General features: G+C 71.0%; 3 protein-coding genes across 3 annotated transcripts in view; 2 read left to right on the top strand and 1 right to left on the bottom strand.

The window, feature by feature from the left end:
* The window catches only part of LOC118261306 (retinoic acid receptor alpha), a 3,478-nt gene extending 1,804 nt beyond the window's left edge, over positions 1–1,674 (bottom strand). Inside the window, 4 exon segments of the mRNA XM_050715426.1 lie at positions 565–662; positions 963–1,114; positions 1,116–1,161; positions 1,652–1,674. Coding sequence (XP_050571383.1) covers positions 565–662; positions 963–1,114; positions 1,116–1,161; positions 1,652–1,674 — 319 coding nt within the window.
* Positions 1,675–2,346: 672 nt separating this feature from the next.
* Positions 2,347–8,041, top strand: GRB7 (growth factor receptor bound protein 7). The gene is made up of 15 exons (XM_035572074.1): positions 2,347–2,392; positions 4,644–4,788; positions 4,873–5,017; positions 5,113–5,269; positions 5,365–5,486; positions 5,621–5,698; positions 5,967–6,104; positions 6,181–6,291; positions 6,406–6,504; positions 6,825–6,905; positions 7,002–7,118; positions 7,205–7,265; positions 7,380–7,467; positions 7,715–7,808; positions 7,895–8,041. Exons 1-15 carry the CDS (start codon positions 2,347–2,349, stop codon positions 8,039–8,041), a joined length of 1,629 nt encoding a protein of 542 aa, XP_035427967.1.
* Positions 8,042–8,877: 836 nt separating this feature from the next.
* Positions 8,878–10,878, top strand: LOC118261303 (retinol dehydrogenase 8-like). Its single transcript, XM_035572127.1, has 6 exons — positions 8,878–8,974; positions 9,046–9,207; positions 9,627–9,806; positions 9,878–9,971; positions 10,048–10,231; positions 10,639–10,878. Exons 1-6 carry the CDS (start codon positions 8,878–8,880, stop codon positions 10,876–10,878), a joined length of 957 nt encoding a protein of 318 aa, XP_035428020.1.
* Positions 10,879–14,236: the final 3,358 nt, after the last annotated feature.

Below are 14,236 nucleotides of genomic sequence, written 5' to 3'. Positions count from 1 at the left end.
GGGCAGGGGGGGTGCCGCAGCTCCCATCCCATCCCTGCCCCACCGGGCTGAACCCCCCAGAGCAGCACGGGGCTGCTGGGGGGGGGGCTCCAGGTGCACCCCCGGGGGGGGGTGGGGAGGGGGAGCTGGGGGTCTCTGCGCCCCCAGGGACCCGGTGAGGGGCCGGGGCAGCCCCTGCCACCCGCAGCGCTTGGGGGAATTCAGCACAACTCCCCCCCCCCCCCCCCCCCCCCCCCCCCCCCCCGCCCCCCCCCCCCCCACAACGTTTTTAAGTGGTTTTAAGTCGTTTTTAAACCCTGGCGCCCCCCCCCCCCACCCCACCGCAAACGGGGCTGCGAGCCACGGTGCCCCCCTCCCGCCCCCTGGGGGTCGCCCAGCCCCCACACGACCACCACCAAACCCCCAGGGACCCCCCGACCCCGTGGGATGCGCTGACACCGCTCCCCACGGGGACCCCAAGACCTGGGGGGGTGGGGGGGGGGGGGGGCAGGTGTGAGATGGCGGCCCCCCCCCGGGACCCCCCCTCCCCCCCAGCCCCCCGGGGGGGCCCCTCGCGGCACTCACCGGTGCCCCCCAGGCGGGACTCGATCTCGATGTCGGGGTACTCCTCCTTCACGGCGCTCGCCAGCTCCTGGTACGTGGGCTCGAAGCCGCAGGGCTCGCTGGGGGCGGGGGGGGCAGGCCCCGGGATGGCGGCGGCGGCGGGGGGGGGGGTCCAAACGCCTCCCTCCCCCCCCCCCCCCCCCCCAAAACCCCCCCCCCCGAACCGGCCCCGTGCCCCCCCCACCCCCCCCATTCCTCCTCCCGCCCCCTCCCCCCGCTCCTTCGCCCCCTCCCAGCCCCCTCCCGGTTCCGCCGCCCCCCCCCCCCCCGAGCCCTCCGGTAACCCCCCGGTACCCCCCCGGTGCCCCCAATCCCCCCCCCCCAGCTCCCGTTACCCCCCCCCCGGGGGCGGCGCTCACCAGTACTCCACCACGATGCGGACCCGCCGCTCGGAACCGGAACCGGAACCGGAACCGGAGCTGGCCCCGGCCCCGTCCCCGGCCGCCGCCGCCGCCCCTGCCCCGCCGCTCATCGCCGCCCGCCCGCTGCCGCTTCCGGGTGCGGCCACGTGACGCCGGCACTTCCGGCCGCTCTGCGCCGCCCTCTCGTCTGCTCCCCCTGGTGGCCGGAGGACCGCGGGTGCCGCCACCCCCGCGGGGGCTCCGGGGGGGGTCCCCACGGGGCGTCCACGCGGGGCTCCCCCACGGTCCCCACGCCCCGTGGGAGCCCCGTGGGAGCCCCGTGGGAGCCCTGCGGTCCCACGGCGGTCCGCACGGACCCTCAGAGCCCCCGCTGTCCCCCGTGGGACCCCCACGGACCCCTCCACGCGACCCCCCACGCAGCCCACGGGACCCCCCCCGGAGCCACGGCAGCCCCACGGAGCCCAAGCAGCTCGCGGAACCCCCCCCCGAGAACCCCCCGCATCCCCCTCTGGGGACCCCTATGGAGCCTCCGTGACCTCAGGGGACCCCGAGCACCCCACGGGGACCCCCGAGCCCCCTGTGGGGACAGAGCCACGGACCCCACGGGGACCCCACGGGGACACGCACAGACCCCACGGGGACACCTCCACCCCACAGGGACTCCCACAGGATGTGGGGGGACCCACCTTTCCCCATGGGGACCCCCCATATGGGGACCCCCGCAGCCCTATGGGGGCCCACAGACCCCACACGACACGCACAGACCCCACGGGGGGGGCACACGAACCCCACAGGGACACAGCCACCCCACAGGGCCTCCCACAGCACGTGGGGCGACCCCCCCTTTCCCCATGGGGACCCCCCCTTTCCCCATGGGGGCCACCTTTCCCCACGGAGACCCCCCACACGAGGACCCCCACAGCTCCACGGGTGCCCACGGAACCCCCGGGGACACCCACCGCCCCCCCCCCTCCGAGACCCCACCGGCACCCACGGGGATGCTCAGCACCCCTCTCCCCCCGAATCCCCCAGGAGACCCCCAGGCATCTCACTGGGGACCCCCTACCCACGCTCCAGCCCCGCAGATGGGGGTCCCACGGGGGTTGGGGACCCCCCACCCACCCACCCACAGGCCGGTGCCCACCCCAGTGCCGTGGGGCAGAGCCAGCACCCTGCGGGACGTGGAACACCCGGACCCCACGGCGACACCGGTATTGGGGTCGCCCCGGTGCATTGTAGGAAACTCCCCATCCCCGGTGGGACCGAGGGGTGCCCCCCGAGCCGGGTGGGGGCCGTGGGGCCGCGGCCGCCCCGGTGCCGTGATGTCAGGCGGGGGCGGGCGCTGGCGCAGGTAGATAAAGCCGGGGGAAAAAAAACAGGAATGCCCGGTCCGGCGGGAGGGTGGCGGGACGCGGCGGGCGCTGCAGGTAGGAGCGGGCTGAGGGTGGGGGTCCCTGTGCCCTGGGACCACCGGTTACCGGTCGTGGTCCCCCCCGGTTTCTCCGTCCCTTCCTTCCTGTCTTCCTCCCAGCTCCTCTTCTTCCTCCTCTGCCGCCGACGCCTCGTAGCCCCGGGGATCCCGGTTCCACGGCACCGGCAGCTGCCGGGGCCTCCACCCGCATCTCGGGGGCTCCGGGACCCCGTCCCTATAGCCTTGGTGGTCCTCAGACCCCGTCCCCTATCCCTGGTGGCTCTAGGATCCCGTCCCTTAAACCTGGCGGCCCTGGGACCCCCATCCCCTAACCCTGGTGGCCCTCAGACCCCGTCCCCAAACCCTGGTGGCCCCGGAAATCCTGTCCTATGGTGCCGGTGGCCCCAGGACCCAGTCCTATAACCCTGATGGTCCCAGTCCCACCTACCCACAGCCCTGGTGGCTCTGGGACCCCCTCCCTTCCATCCTGGTGGCCCTGGGATCCCATCCCTTTAAGCCTGGTGGCCCTGGCAACCTGTCCCTTAACGGTGGTGACGTTGGGAACATTTCCCTATAGCCTTGGTGGCCCTCAGACCCTGTCCCTTAGCCCTGGTGGCCCTGGGAACCCTGCCCCATAGCCCCAAGGCCTTGGTCCCCCCGTTTGTCCCAGACCCCCGGGGACACCTCGCATCCCCCCACTGCTGTCACCGCACCGTCGTGGCCGCGGGGGCCAGGCCACCGGGCAGGGCTGGCATCGAGGTGACCCGAGGCCACGGTGAGGGGCCGGTGGCAGCGTGGTGCTGCAGGGCCCTGTGGGGTCCCCAGCCATCCCATTATCCCCCAGCCCGGCCCTCACACCTGGTGCATGGCCTGGGGTGGCCGGGACCCCCTCGAGCGCCCTCGCTGTGTCCCCACGTCCCCACCACGGGGAGCAGGCAGGGGCCTGGCCTGGCTGCGTTTTGGGGAGAGGGGACGCAGCGGAGGGTCCCCAGCCAGCGGGGTGGCGACGGCGATGGGGACAGGGATGGGGACGGGGATGGGGACGGGGATGGGGACAGCGGTGGCCCCGTACACCTCAGCACCTCGGTGCGTTGGCACCACGCGGGCAGGGGCCCGGTGCCCGCCTGGCCGTGGACTTGGACCCCGCGCCGCCGGGAGGCGTGGACGGAGCCGGGTGAATGATTAACCCGGCCCCGCGTGGCGCGGCGAGAGCATGGCCCCGGCCCCCCGGTGCCACCGGTGCGGCCGCGGGCACCGCGCGTGCGTTACGTGTGCCGCGTGCGCGTCCGGCACGGCCTGGGATGAGCTTGCCCCTGCCTGTCCCGGGCAGCGCGTGCCCGGCCGTGCCGAGCTGTGCCGGGCCATGCCAGGCCATACCAGGCCGTGCCAAGCCAAGCCATGCCAAGCCAAGCCGTGCCGTGCCGTGCCGTGCCGTGCCCGGCCCTCCGGAGCACTGGCCATGTCCCCGCGTCCCCCGAGCGGAGCACCCAGGGCGCGTGGGTGCCAGCACCGGGCACGAGGCCGGGGGCGAGGGCGGCGCAACGCGGCGGGGGGGCCGTGCGGCGGGGAGGGGGGAGCCGGGGGCCGTTCCCACGGCGGGCGCCGGCTCCTCGCCCCCGGCCCCGGCGCGGCCGCCCCGGCGCGGATGCCAGCGCGGTGAGGTGGAGCTGGGAGCGGCCGCCTGAACTGGTTTGGCCGGACCCGAGGAGGTGGCGGGGCTGGGCCGAGCTGGCGGCTCCACCGGCACGGCACGGCACCGCACGGCACGGTTCGGCACGGCGTGGCACGGCGCGGCTTGGCACCTCTCGCCGTGGCCCAGTTCAGCCCAGGCCAATTCATCCGGCTTGGCCGGTCTCGCCCAGCCCAGCCCAGTTCAGCCCAATTTAGCCCAGTTGAGCCCGGCCCAGCCCAGCTCATCCACCGCCAGGCTCCCACTGGTGACACCGGAGCGGTTCCTGCGTGGGATGAGATGCTGGGGGATTCTCGGGTGTCTCGTATGGGGCTGTGCTCCCCACAGGGCTGCGTCCCCTGCTTGCGGTGCCAACGCCATCAGGATGCGGACGGAGGCACCGGGGACTCACAGACCCCCTGGGGCGGGCAGGGGCTAGGGGTGCCGGGGGTGGGGGGGGGCAGGCGGGGCAGCGCCACGTCACCCCCACGCTGACTCACGCCGCTCATCTGGGCGCTGGCGAAACCCAGCGGGGGCAGGTGCCAGGGTGGGCAGCCCCCGGCGGCACCGGCTGCAGGCCCCGCTCTCTGCTCCCCAGATGATGCCATGGACGGGGGGGCCCAGCAGAGCGGCCTCCGGGAGCCCCCCGGGGCGGGCGGCACGGAGCAGGAGGGGGACGCGGGCGAGGGGCCGCCCGCCGCCGACCTCAGGCGCTCGCAGCCCCTCTTCATCCACGGCAGCAGGTGGGTGCGGGGGGGCTCAGCCCCCCCATGGTGTGGGGTGGGCAGAGGCGTGGGCGAGGGGCTCAGCCCGTCTCTGCCCCACAGCCGGCCACCGGCGGAGGAGGAGCCGCGCGCCTCGTCGCTGCCCTGCATCCCCAACCCCTTCCCCGAGCTCTGCAGCCCCTCCAACTCGCCCATCCTCAGCAGCCTCCCCGGCGGGCAGGGGCCCCCCCGCGAAGGCACCTGCCACGTGAGTGCCGGGGCAGTGGGGTGGGGGGCTCGGCCGTGGGGTGGGGGGGTTCCCGGCGGGGTAACGGGGCCCTGACGGCCGCCGTGCCCCCGCAGCTGGTGAAGGTGTTCAGCGAGGACGGATCCTGCCGCTCGCTGGAGGTGTCGGCGGGCACCACGGCGCGGCAGCTCTGCGAGATGCTGGTGCAGAGGACGCACGCGCTGCACGACCACAGCTGGGCCCTGGTGGAGCTGCACCAGCACCTGGCCCTGGGTGAGTCCGTGGCACGGCTCGGCACGGCACGGCACGGTGCTGGCCCCCGCCGCCCGCTGAGCCCCCCCCCCCCCCCCCCCGCCCCGTCCCCCCAGAGCGCTGCCTGGAGGACCACGAGTCGGTGGTGGAGGTGCAGAGCGCGTGGCCCCTCGGCGCCGACAGCCGCTTCGTCTTCCGCAAGAACTTCGCCAAGTACGAGCTCTTCAAGAGCAACGCGGTACGTGGTGGGCGGGGGGGGGGGCCGGGCGTCCCACGGGGACCTGGATGCCCTGTGTGGGGCCCCCCCCCACACCCCGTGGGGAGCCGCAGTGCCCCGTGCCTGTCCCCTGACCCCCCGCCCGTCCTCCCCAGCAGTCGCTCTTCCCCGAGGTGATGGTGTCCAGCTGCCTGGAGGCGAACAAGAGCATGGCGCACTCGGAGCTCATCCAGGTATGGGGACACCGTGCCCGGATGCGTTGTGGGGACCCAGCCGTGCTGTGGGGACCCAACCGTGCCATGGGGACACGACCGTGCCATGGGGACACGACCGTGCCATGGGGACCCAACTGTGCCGTGGGGATGCAAGCATGCCATGGGGACACAACCGTGTCGTGGGGACCCGACCGTGCCATGCGGAACCAACCATGCTGTGGGGACCCAACCGTGCCACGGGTCCCCCACCGTGCCCGGCCACCCCTCAGCCCTGGCCTCCCCCCAGAACTTCCTGAACTCCGGGAGCTGCCCCGAGGTCCAGGGCTTCCTGCAGCTGCGTGAGGCCGGCCGCAAGGTCTGGAAGCGGTTCTACTTCTCCCTGCGCCGCTCGGGGCTCTACTACTCCACCAAGGGCACGTCCAAGGTGAGGGGTGGGTCAGGGTGCCCCGACCCTGGTGGCAGCGGGGGGCCGGCTTCTGACGCCCCCTCCCTGGCCCCAGGACCCCCGGCACCTGCAGTACTTCGCCGACCTCACCGAGTCCAACATCTACTACGTGACGCAGGGCAAGAAGCACTACGGGACGCCCACCGAGTTCGGCTTCTGCATCAAGGTGCGGCCCTTCTGGGCATCCCAGACAGCTCTGACAAAGGGTCTCTGGCCCCCAAGGGGTAACAGGAACACGGGGGGGGGGCTGCCCTGTGATGGCTCCATCCCCTCCCCGCAGCCCTACAAGGTGCGCAGCGGCACGAAGGGCCTGAAGCTGCTCTGCAGCGAGGACGAGCAGAGCCGGACCTGCTGGATGGCGGCTTTCCGCCTCTTCAAGGTGAGCCATGGCCCCCATGGGAGGGTGCGTGGGGTCCTTGTAGTGGGGGGGGGGTGGAGTGTAATGGGGTGCTGGGGGTGTTGGGGGGTGCTGGGGGGTGCTGGGGGATGCAGTGGGGTGCTGAGGGATGCTGGAGAGTACTGGAGAGTACTGGGGGATGCTGGAGGATGCTCATACCCCCATGATGAGGGGCTGCCAGTGGGATGCCCCCACTCTGAGCCAGCACAGACACAGGGTGGGTGCCCCCATTCCTAACTTTGGGGGGGGGGTCGCTCTCCCCTCGTCCCACGGGACACCCCACTCACGGCGCCGCCCCCCAGTACGGCATGCAGCTCTACCGTAACTACCAGCAAGCGCAGGCCCGGCTGAGCCAGCCCCCCTGGATTGGCCCCACGGCCCTGGTGAGTGCCCCCCCGGCCCCCAGCACAGCCCCTGTGCCATGGGGGGCTGCCCCCGGCCCCCCCGCTGCCACCAGCCCGCTCTCGCCGTCCCCGCAGCGGAGCGTGTCGGACAACGCGCTGGTGGCCATGGACTTCTCGGGGTGCACGGGGCGGGTGATCGAGAACCCCAGCGAGGTGCTGACGGCGGCGCTGGAGGAGGCACAGGCCTGGAGGGTGAGTGGGGGTGCGGGGGGAGCGGGGACCCCCCCCCCCCCCGCCTCACCGTGTGCTCATACCCACTCTTTGCTTTGCACGGCCAGAAGAAGACGACGCACCGGTACAGCCTGCCGGCTGCCTGCCAGACCTCCCCGCTCAGTGCTGGTGAGCAGCTCCCGCCACGGGCCTCAGAATGGGTGGGGGCACGGAGCCCCCCCCCGCCGGGGGTCCCTGCCTTACAGGGGGGTTCCTCCTGACACCCCTCTCCCGTCCCCGCAGCCATCCACCGCACCCAGCCCTGGTTCCACGGGCGCATCTCGCGGGAGGACACCCAGCAGCTCATCGGCCGCCAGGGGCTGGTGGACGGGTACGGACTGGGGGGGCCCTGGGGGGGTCGCAGTGGGGTACGGGACCCCTGGGGCACACGCAGCCCCCGAGGGTTATAGGGTCCCACAGCTCATATAGGGCTTGTGAGGGACTTAGGGGGGGTCAGGCAGCCTGGGGGTTTTGGGTGGGGGGACAGAACCCCAGAGGGCATCTGGGGGGAATGGGGACCCTGGGGGTGTCACAGGGAGCCCCAGGGCCGTGGGGTGACACCGCTCCGGGGCTCGCAGCGTGTTCCTGGTGCGGGAGAGCCAGCGCAACCCCAAGGGCTTCGTCCTGTCCCTGTGCCACCTGCAGAAAGTCAAGCACTATCTCATCCTGCCGGTGAGTGCCACGGCTGGGGGTGGGGGGGAAGTTTGGGAGGGTTTGTGGGGGGGACCGACCAGGCCTGAGCTGCGCCTGCCCGGCAGAGCGAGGAGGAGGGACGGCTCTACTTCACCATGGACGACGGGCAGACCCGCTTCGCCGACCTCATCCAGCTCGTGGAGTTTCACCAGATCAACCGCGGCATCCTGCCCTGCAAGCTGCGGCACTACTGCACCTGCGTGGCGCTCTGAGCCCGGCACCGCCGGCACGCCTCGGCTCGGCTCGGCACGGCACGGCACGGCTCAGCACGGTGCTGCTGGCACGGCGTGGCTCAGCACCCCATGGCACTGCCGGCACGGCTCAGCACGGCTGGGCGCTGCTGGTGGTTCGGCGTAGCCGGCACGGCACGGCCGGCACACGAGGGCACAGCTCGGAGCAGTGAGCGCGGGGGTGAGGGGGCTCCTCCAGCACCCCCTGCACCCCGGTGCCCCCACACTCATGCACTTTCTCCCCCCTCCCGGTGCTGGGCCCCTCCGTCCCCACAGGACCCCTGGCTGCAGACCCCTCACCCCGAGGCTCAGTGGGCTCAGGGGTCTGCAGCCCCCCCCCCCCCAACTCAGGAGCAGGGTTTGGGGGTGGAAGGGGGGGTCCCCGCCATGTCCCCCACATCCCCACAAGGCCAGTTGAACTGTGATGTGTTTTATACAAGTGAGAATAAAGGTTATTTTTTCAGAGCTCCCGCTTCTCCCTCTCCAAAGTCAAAAAAAATCGGAAGCCGTGCACATCCGGCGGGTGTTTTTTTGGGGGGGGGTCTGTCCCTGCCACCCCCTCCGTGGCCAGGCGCGTGGCTGGCAGCGTCCCCGCACCCGCTGTGCCCCCGCAGTGCCCCACGTCCCCGCACAAAGACCCCTCTGTGCGCCCCGGGCACCACGTGCGGCTCAGCCACGCGGCCCCAGCAAATCCCCGGGCTGGGGGGGGGGATTAATAGCGGACAGTGGGGGATTAAAGGCCAGGATTTGGGGAGGGCTGGGGCCAGGCCAGCTGCTATTAAAGCCCCGGGGCTGGGGAGTGAGGCCAGGGCCCCGCCATGGCTCCCAGGACGGTGCTGATCACCGGCTGCTCCTCCGGCATCGGGCTGGCGCTGGCCGTGCGGCTGGCGCGGGACAAGCAGCGCCGCTTCCGAGGTGAGCAGGGGGGGCGTCCCTGCACCGGGGTAGGGGGTCCCGTGCTGGGGCTGAGCCCCCTGTGCCCCCAGTCATCGCCACGGTGAGAAACGTGTCTCGGAGCGGGGCTCTGGTGGCGGCGGCGGGGCCGGCGCTGGGCCGGACGCTGGAGATCAAGCAGCTGGACGTGTGCGACGAGGGCTCCATCCGTGCCTGCCTCGACAGCATCCCCGGGCGCCACGTCGATGTCCTGGGTGAGCCCCGGGCTCCTGGCCCTGCGTGTCCCACCGGCACCCTGCGGCAGGGACCCTGGTCCTGGGGACGTGCCATGCACCAGGGACCCTCGGTGCTCGGGCCACCCCATGCACCAGGAGCACCCCACGTGGTGGTTACCCTATGCGTTGGGGACCCTCCATGCTCCAGGGACCTTCCATGCTCCTGGTGCTGGGGACCCTCTGTGCCAGGGACACAGCACACAGCAGGGACCTCTGGGCCAGGGGTACCCCATGCGCTGGGGACCCTCCACGCTAGGGACACCCCGCACCAGGGTCCCTTTGTGCCAAGGGGACACCCTGTGCCATGGGGACACCCTGTGCCATGGGGACACCATGCTGGACACCCCCCCCGGGCACTGGGGACCCCTGCCCGGTCCTGATGCCCCTGCTGCCCGCAGTCAGCAACGCCGGCGTGGGGATGATCGGGCCCCTGGAGTGCCAGAGCCTGGCCGCCATGCAGGGCCTCATGGACACCAACTTCTTCGGCCTCGTCCGCCTGGTGAAGGAGGTGCTGCCCGACATGAAGCGGCGCCGCAGCGGCCACATCGTGGTCATCAGCAGCATCATGGGCCTGCAGGGTACGGGGGGACGGGGCGCCCGGTGGGTCCTGCCCCCCCAGCACAGCCCCACCGGCCCCCTCCTCACCCAGGCATCGTCTTCAATGACGTCTACGCAGCCTCCAAGTTCGCCGTGGAGGGCTTCTGCGAGAGCCTGGTGGTGCAGGCGCTGCGCTTCAATGTGGCGTGAGTGCCTGGGGTGGGTGGTGGGGCCAGGGGGGGGCTCAGCCACCAGCGTCCCCAGCACCCCCTCCCCTGGCAGCATCAGCCTGGTGGAGCCGGGGCCGGTGACGACGGAGTTCGAGGCCAAGGTGTACGAGGAGGCCGAGCGCGCAGACTACTCGCAGACTGACCCCGAGACCGCCGAGATCTTCACCAACCTCTACCTGAGGAACTCCAAGGATGTCTTCGCCAGCCTGGGGCAGAGCCCCGAGGACATTGCGGAGGTGATGGGTGCACCTGCCTGGGTGGGCTGGGCTGGCCATGAGAGCTCAATTAGTGCTAACGAGGAGCAGCGATCACAGCTGGACCGCCCGGGCTGGCTCCTTCCTGACCCTGAGGTCCCCAAGCTCTGACCTGCTGGGGCTGAGCCCTGCTGGGGATGGAGATGGGGACGGGATGGGGATGGGGATAGGATGGGGATGGAGATGGTGGGGATGGGGATGGAGATGGGGATGGGGATGAGGGTGGGGATGGGGATGGAGATGATGGGGATGGGAATGGGATGGGAGTGGGGATGAGGATGGAGATGATGGCCTGGGGCTGAGGAGGGGCTGGGACTGGGGACGGAAACAAGCATGGGGACAAGGAGGTGACGGGGTCAGGCAGGGGACAGTAACGTCCCCGTGTGCAGCACACGCTGCGGGTGATCAAGGCGGCCTGGCCGCCCTTCCGGCACCAGACCAACGCGGCGTACACGCCAATGGCTGCGCTGAAGCACGCCGACCCCAGCGGTGCCCTGATGACCGACGCCTTCTACAAGCTGGTCTTCAAGTACGACGCGATGCTGCGGCTCGGCCTCCGCGCCATCCGCCTGCTGCGCTGGAAGGCCCAGAAGGTGCAGGCGGGCGCCCGGCTGCTGGGCTTCAAGTAGCGCCCGCGGCCCCCGAAGGGTGGTCCGGGAGGTGTGTGTGTGGGGGCTGCTCGGTGGCGAGGGGCAAGCGGGGCCAGGACCTGCACGGTTTCACTTCCTGCTCCCGGCCCGAAATAGCACCCACGGCGGCCGTATTAAAATCGGGAGTGGTATTTTTAACCAGCGCCGGGTGAAAAAGCGCAGCGGCTTCCTCCGAGAGTGCAGCGGCCGTGACGGGGCTGGGAAGGGCTGGCAGCTGGCCCCCCCGCTCCTCACCTCGCCACCCCCCTCCCCGGGGGCACCTGCCCCCCCCCCCCCCCCCCCCAGCCCCTACACCCCTGGGCACGCAATGCCACGACCCCCCCACTCCCACCAGCCTCCTTCAGCCATCAGTGAAGGCTGTGGCTTCCCCCCCCCCAGCCTCTGTTGCAGGGTTGGCATTGCACCACGGTGGGGTGGGGGGGTCCCACACGATGGGGGAGCTTCCCCCTCCCCTCCCCCAGGTGCCATCCTGTGCCAAGCCCCACAGCACTGGGATATGGGGGGGGGGGTTGCAGGGCACCTCGCTGCTGGGTCGGCTGCTGGGTGCAGAGGGTGCAGGAGCTGCTGCAGGGACGGGAGCTGGGTGCACGGGGTGCACGGGGTGCACGGTGCGTCCGCAGGGTGCAGGGTGGGTGCACGGCGCAGGGGCTGGTGCAGAGCTGCTGCGGGTGCAGGGTGGGTGCAGCGTGCACGGCGGGGTGGGTGCTGGGACAGTGGGGAAGCGGGGGGGGGGATGTAGCCGGGGGGGGGGGGGGGGGAGAAGCAACCGGTGCCGCCCCCCCCCCCCGGCTGGGCGCGGGGCGCTGGCGTGTGGGCGCCTGGCGTGACTGCGCCCGGGAGGTGAGCGCAGGGGGAAACCGCAGGGAGGCCCCGGCATGGTTCAGCGCCGCGCGCTTCTCAGAAGCCTTCCTGGCTCCCGCCGCGCTTCCCGGCGGGTGCAGGATGGTGCAGGGATGCACGCGGGGTGCAGGCGGGGGGGGCACGCGGGGCAGCCCCCTCCCCAAAGCCCCCAACCACCACCAGCCCCGTGGGGCCAGCGGCAGCCTCAGCACCAGGCACCGGGCACCGGGCACCGGGTCCTGGCCCGTGCCGTGCACGTGGCCCCCCCCCCGAGTCCAGATGGTTCCGGGCATTCTGGGGACAGGATGGAGGGGAAAATGTGTGTTTTTTTTTTCATGATTACCCCCCCCCCCCCCATCTTGCACAAGTTAATGACAAAGCGGCCGTGGGGACAACGGCCCCCCCGTGGTTATGGCAACGGCGCAGCACCTGCGGGACGTGCAGGGGTGACATCAAAGCCGGCGACGGAGACGCAGCCTCCCCCTGCTGCGGTTTCTGCAGATTTGACTAACTTTCTCCGCTCCGGGGGGCAGGGACGGGGGGGGCTGCACTTGGCCCCAGGGAGCAGCGAGGGGGGGGGCCCCCAGCTGCAGCTCAGCAGCACAGAGCCACGGGGAATGGGGCAGAGGGAGGCCAGGCCCCATGGGATGCCCCGAGCCCCAAGGAAGCAGCAATGGGGCAGCTCCCAAGGATGGGGGTGCAGGATCAGCCCCAACGCTCCTCGCAGCAGAGCCAGGGGGTGTCCACAGGCCTTGCCCCCCTTCCCCCCAGTTCATACCCAGTCTCATTTCCAGCTGCTGTGGGAAGGGGCAGCAGAGCAGCAGGAGGCCAAATCTGGAGCTGGTGTTGGCTGGCTGGGGGCACCAACAGTGGCCAAGGAGCCATGGCCCGGCCGTGGAGCACCGTCCCCATCCCACCCCAGCCACCACAGGCGCAGGGTGGGGGCTCTGCCCCGGAGAGGGAAGCAGGCTCTGCTATAAACAATCGTCTGCCGGGACTTTCCTTTCCCCGCGTGTGACGACTGCCAGCTGCCCCCCGCACTCTCGCTCCCCCGAGGATTTCGCTGGCCGCCCAGGTGCGCCGGCTTGCTGCGATGCAAATGCAGCGCCAGATATAACCCCGCCGAGGGGACGGCGCGGCGGCGCGGCACGCGGCTCCCGGGGGGCACCGCTTCCCTCCCAGGGTGGCGAGGGGGGGGGCATCAGGCGTGACGTGAACCCGCTGCCCCCGCCGCACTGGTTGCAGCCACTGCCCCAGGCCCCTCGGTGGTGCCGGTGCCGGGCACGTGGCTGGGTGCAGGGAGCACCCAGAGGTGCCCCCTCCCCGTCCGCCCCAGGGGGAGGCGGAGAGGTGGCCCCCCTCTGCACCCCGCAGCTTTTGGGGGACACCTCGAACCCTGAGGAGGTGCCGGACGGGACTGTGTGGAGCAGCTTGACCCAGAATTGGGACAAAAAGGAGGTGGTGGTGGCTGTGGCGCCACTCTCCTTTGCCTCCTGGAGTCCCCCCGGGGGAGCCGGAGCGCGGCCGGGATGCTCGGGATGCAGCTCAGCGCCGGGCAGGGTTTGACGGGATTTTTCATGGGTTATGCAGCGTGTTTCGACACGATGGGGCAAACAAGTTCCTCTCTGCCCTATCATAATTACAGCGTATCAGACGATAAGGATCTCTCTGTCATAACACCAACTGAACTCTTGTATAAGACTGGTGCTTTAGAGGGGGGTTTGGGTCTGGGCACTGAGTTTTTTTTAGTGTCAAAACAGCCCGTATTCAGGGAGAAGCCAGGCCAGGGATGCACCAGGCTGTGGGATTCAAGGCCACAGGTCCCTGCTTCTGAGCCCCTTGGCTGGCACGGGGCTGTCGGTGCTGGAAAGGTTTCACCCCATCCTTCAGCGAGCAGCCTGCCTGCGCAACAGCGAGGGGCAAACACCTCCAGCTGCTTGCGTCTCACGGAGGCTAGGGAGGAAGTGAAGGTTGAAGAAAGGCAGGATGGATACTCCGACTGCCTTTTTTTCCTTTCCCTTTGTTGCAAGTGTGCCCAGCTTGTGGTAGGTGTCAGGAGAGCACAAGTTAAGTGCGAACACCAGGGCAGGGGCTAAGGAAGGGCTGCAGGAGGCTGGCGGGAGCCCCCGGTGTGTTTCTGTCTGTCTGGTGCCCCCCAGAAAGCCCGAGCCCACCGGCAGCTGGAGCAGCCGCACGTCCCAGGGCAGGTCCAGCCGCCCCGGGCCTGAGCACTGCCTTCCCTCCATGCTTTGTGGGGGCATCCCCCTGCGTTTTACAGGGTAAATCAATTTCCAGAGGAAGCAGCCAGGCAGGATGGACCCGAGGGGCACGTGCCCCTTCCCCACGCCACCGGGAGGAGACCTGTGTGCCTGCAGCACCCTTGGGCACGCCGGGCATCACCTGCAGAGTCTCGGGATCCCAGGCACAAACCCAGCCCCGAGTATTTTCCACGGCTGCAGCTCAGCCCCCAGCCCTGATGCGAGCTGCAGTGCTCCTT

This window comes from Cygnus atratus, chromosome 25, assembly GCF_013377495.2.
Source record: "Cygnus atratus isolate AKBS03 ecotype Queensland, Australia chromosome 25, CAtr_DNAZoo_HiC_assembly, whole genome shotgun sequence".
NCBI lineage: Eukaryota > Metazoa > Chordata > Aves > Anseriformes > Anatidae > Cygnus > Cygnus atratus.
This window is presented reverse-complemented; position numbering and strand designations above follow the sequence as displayed.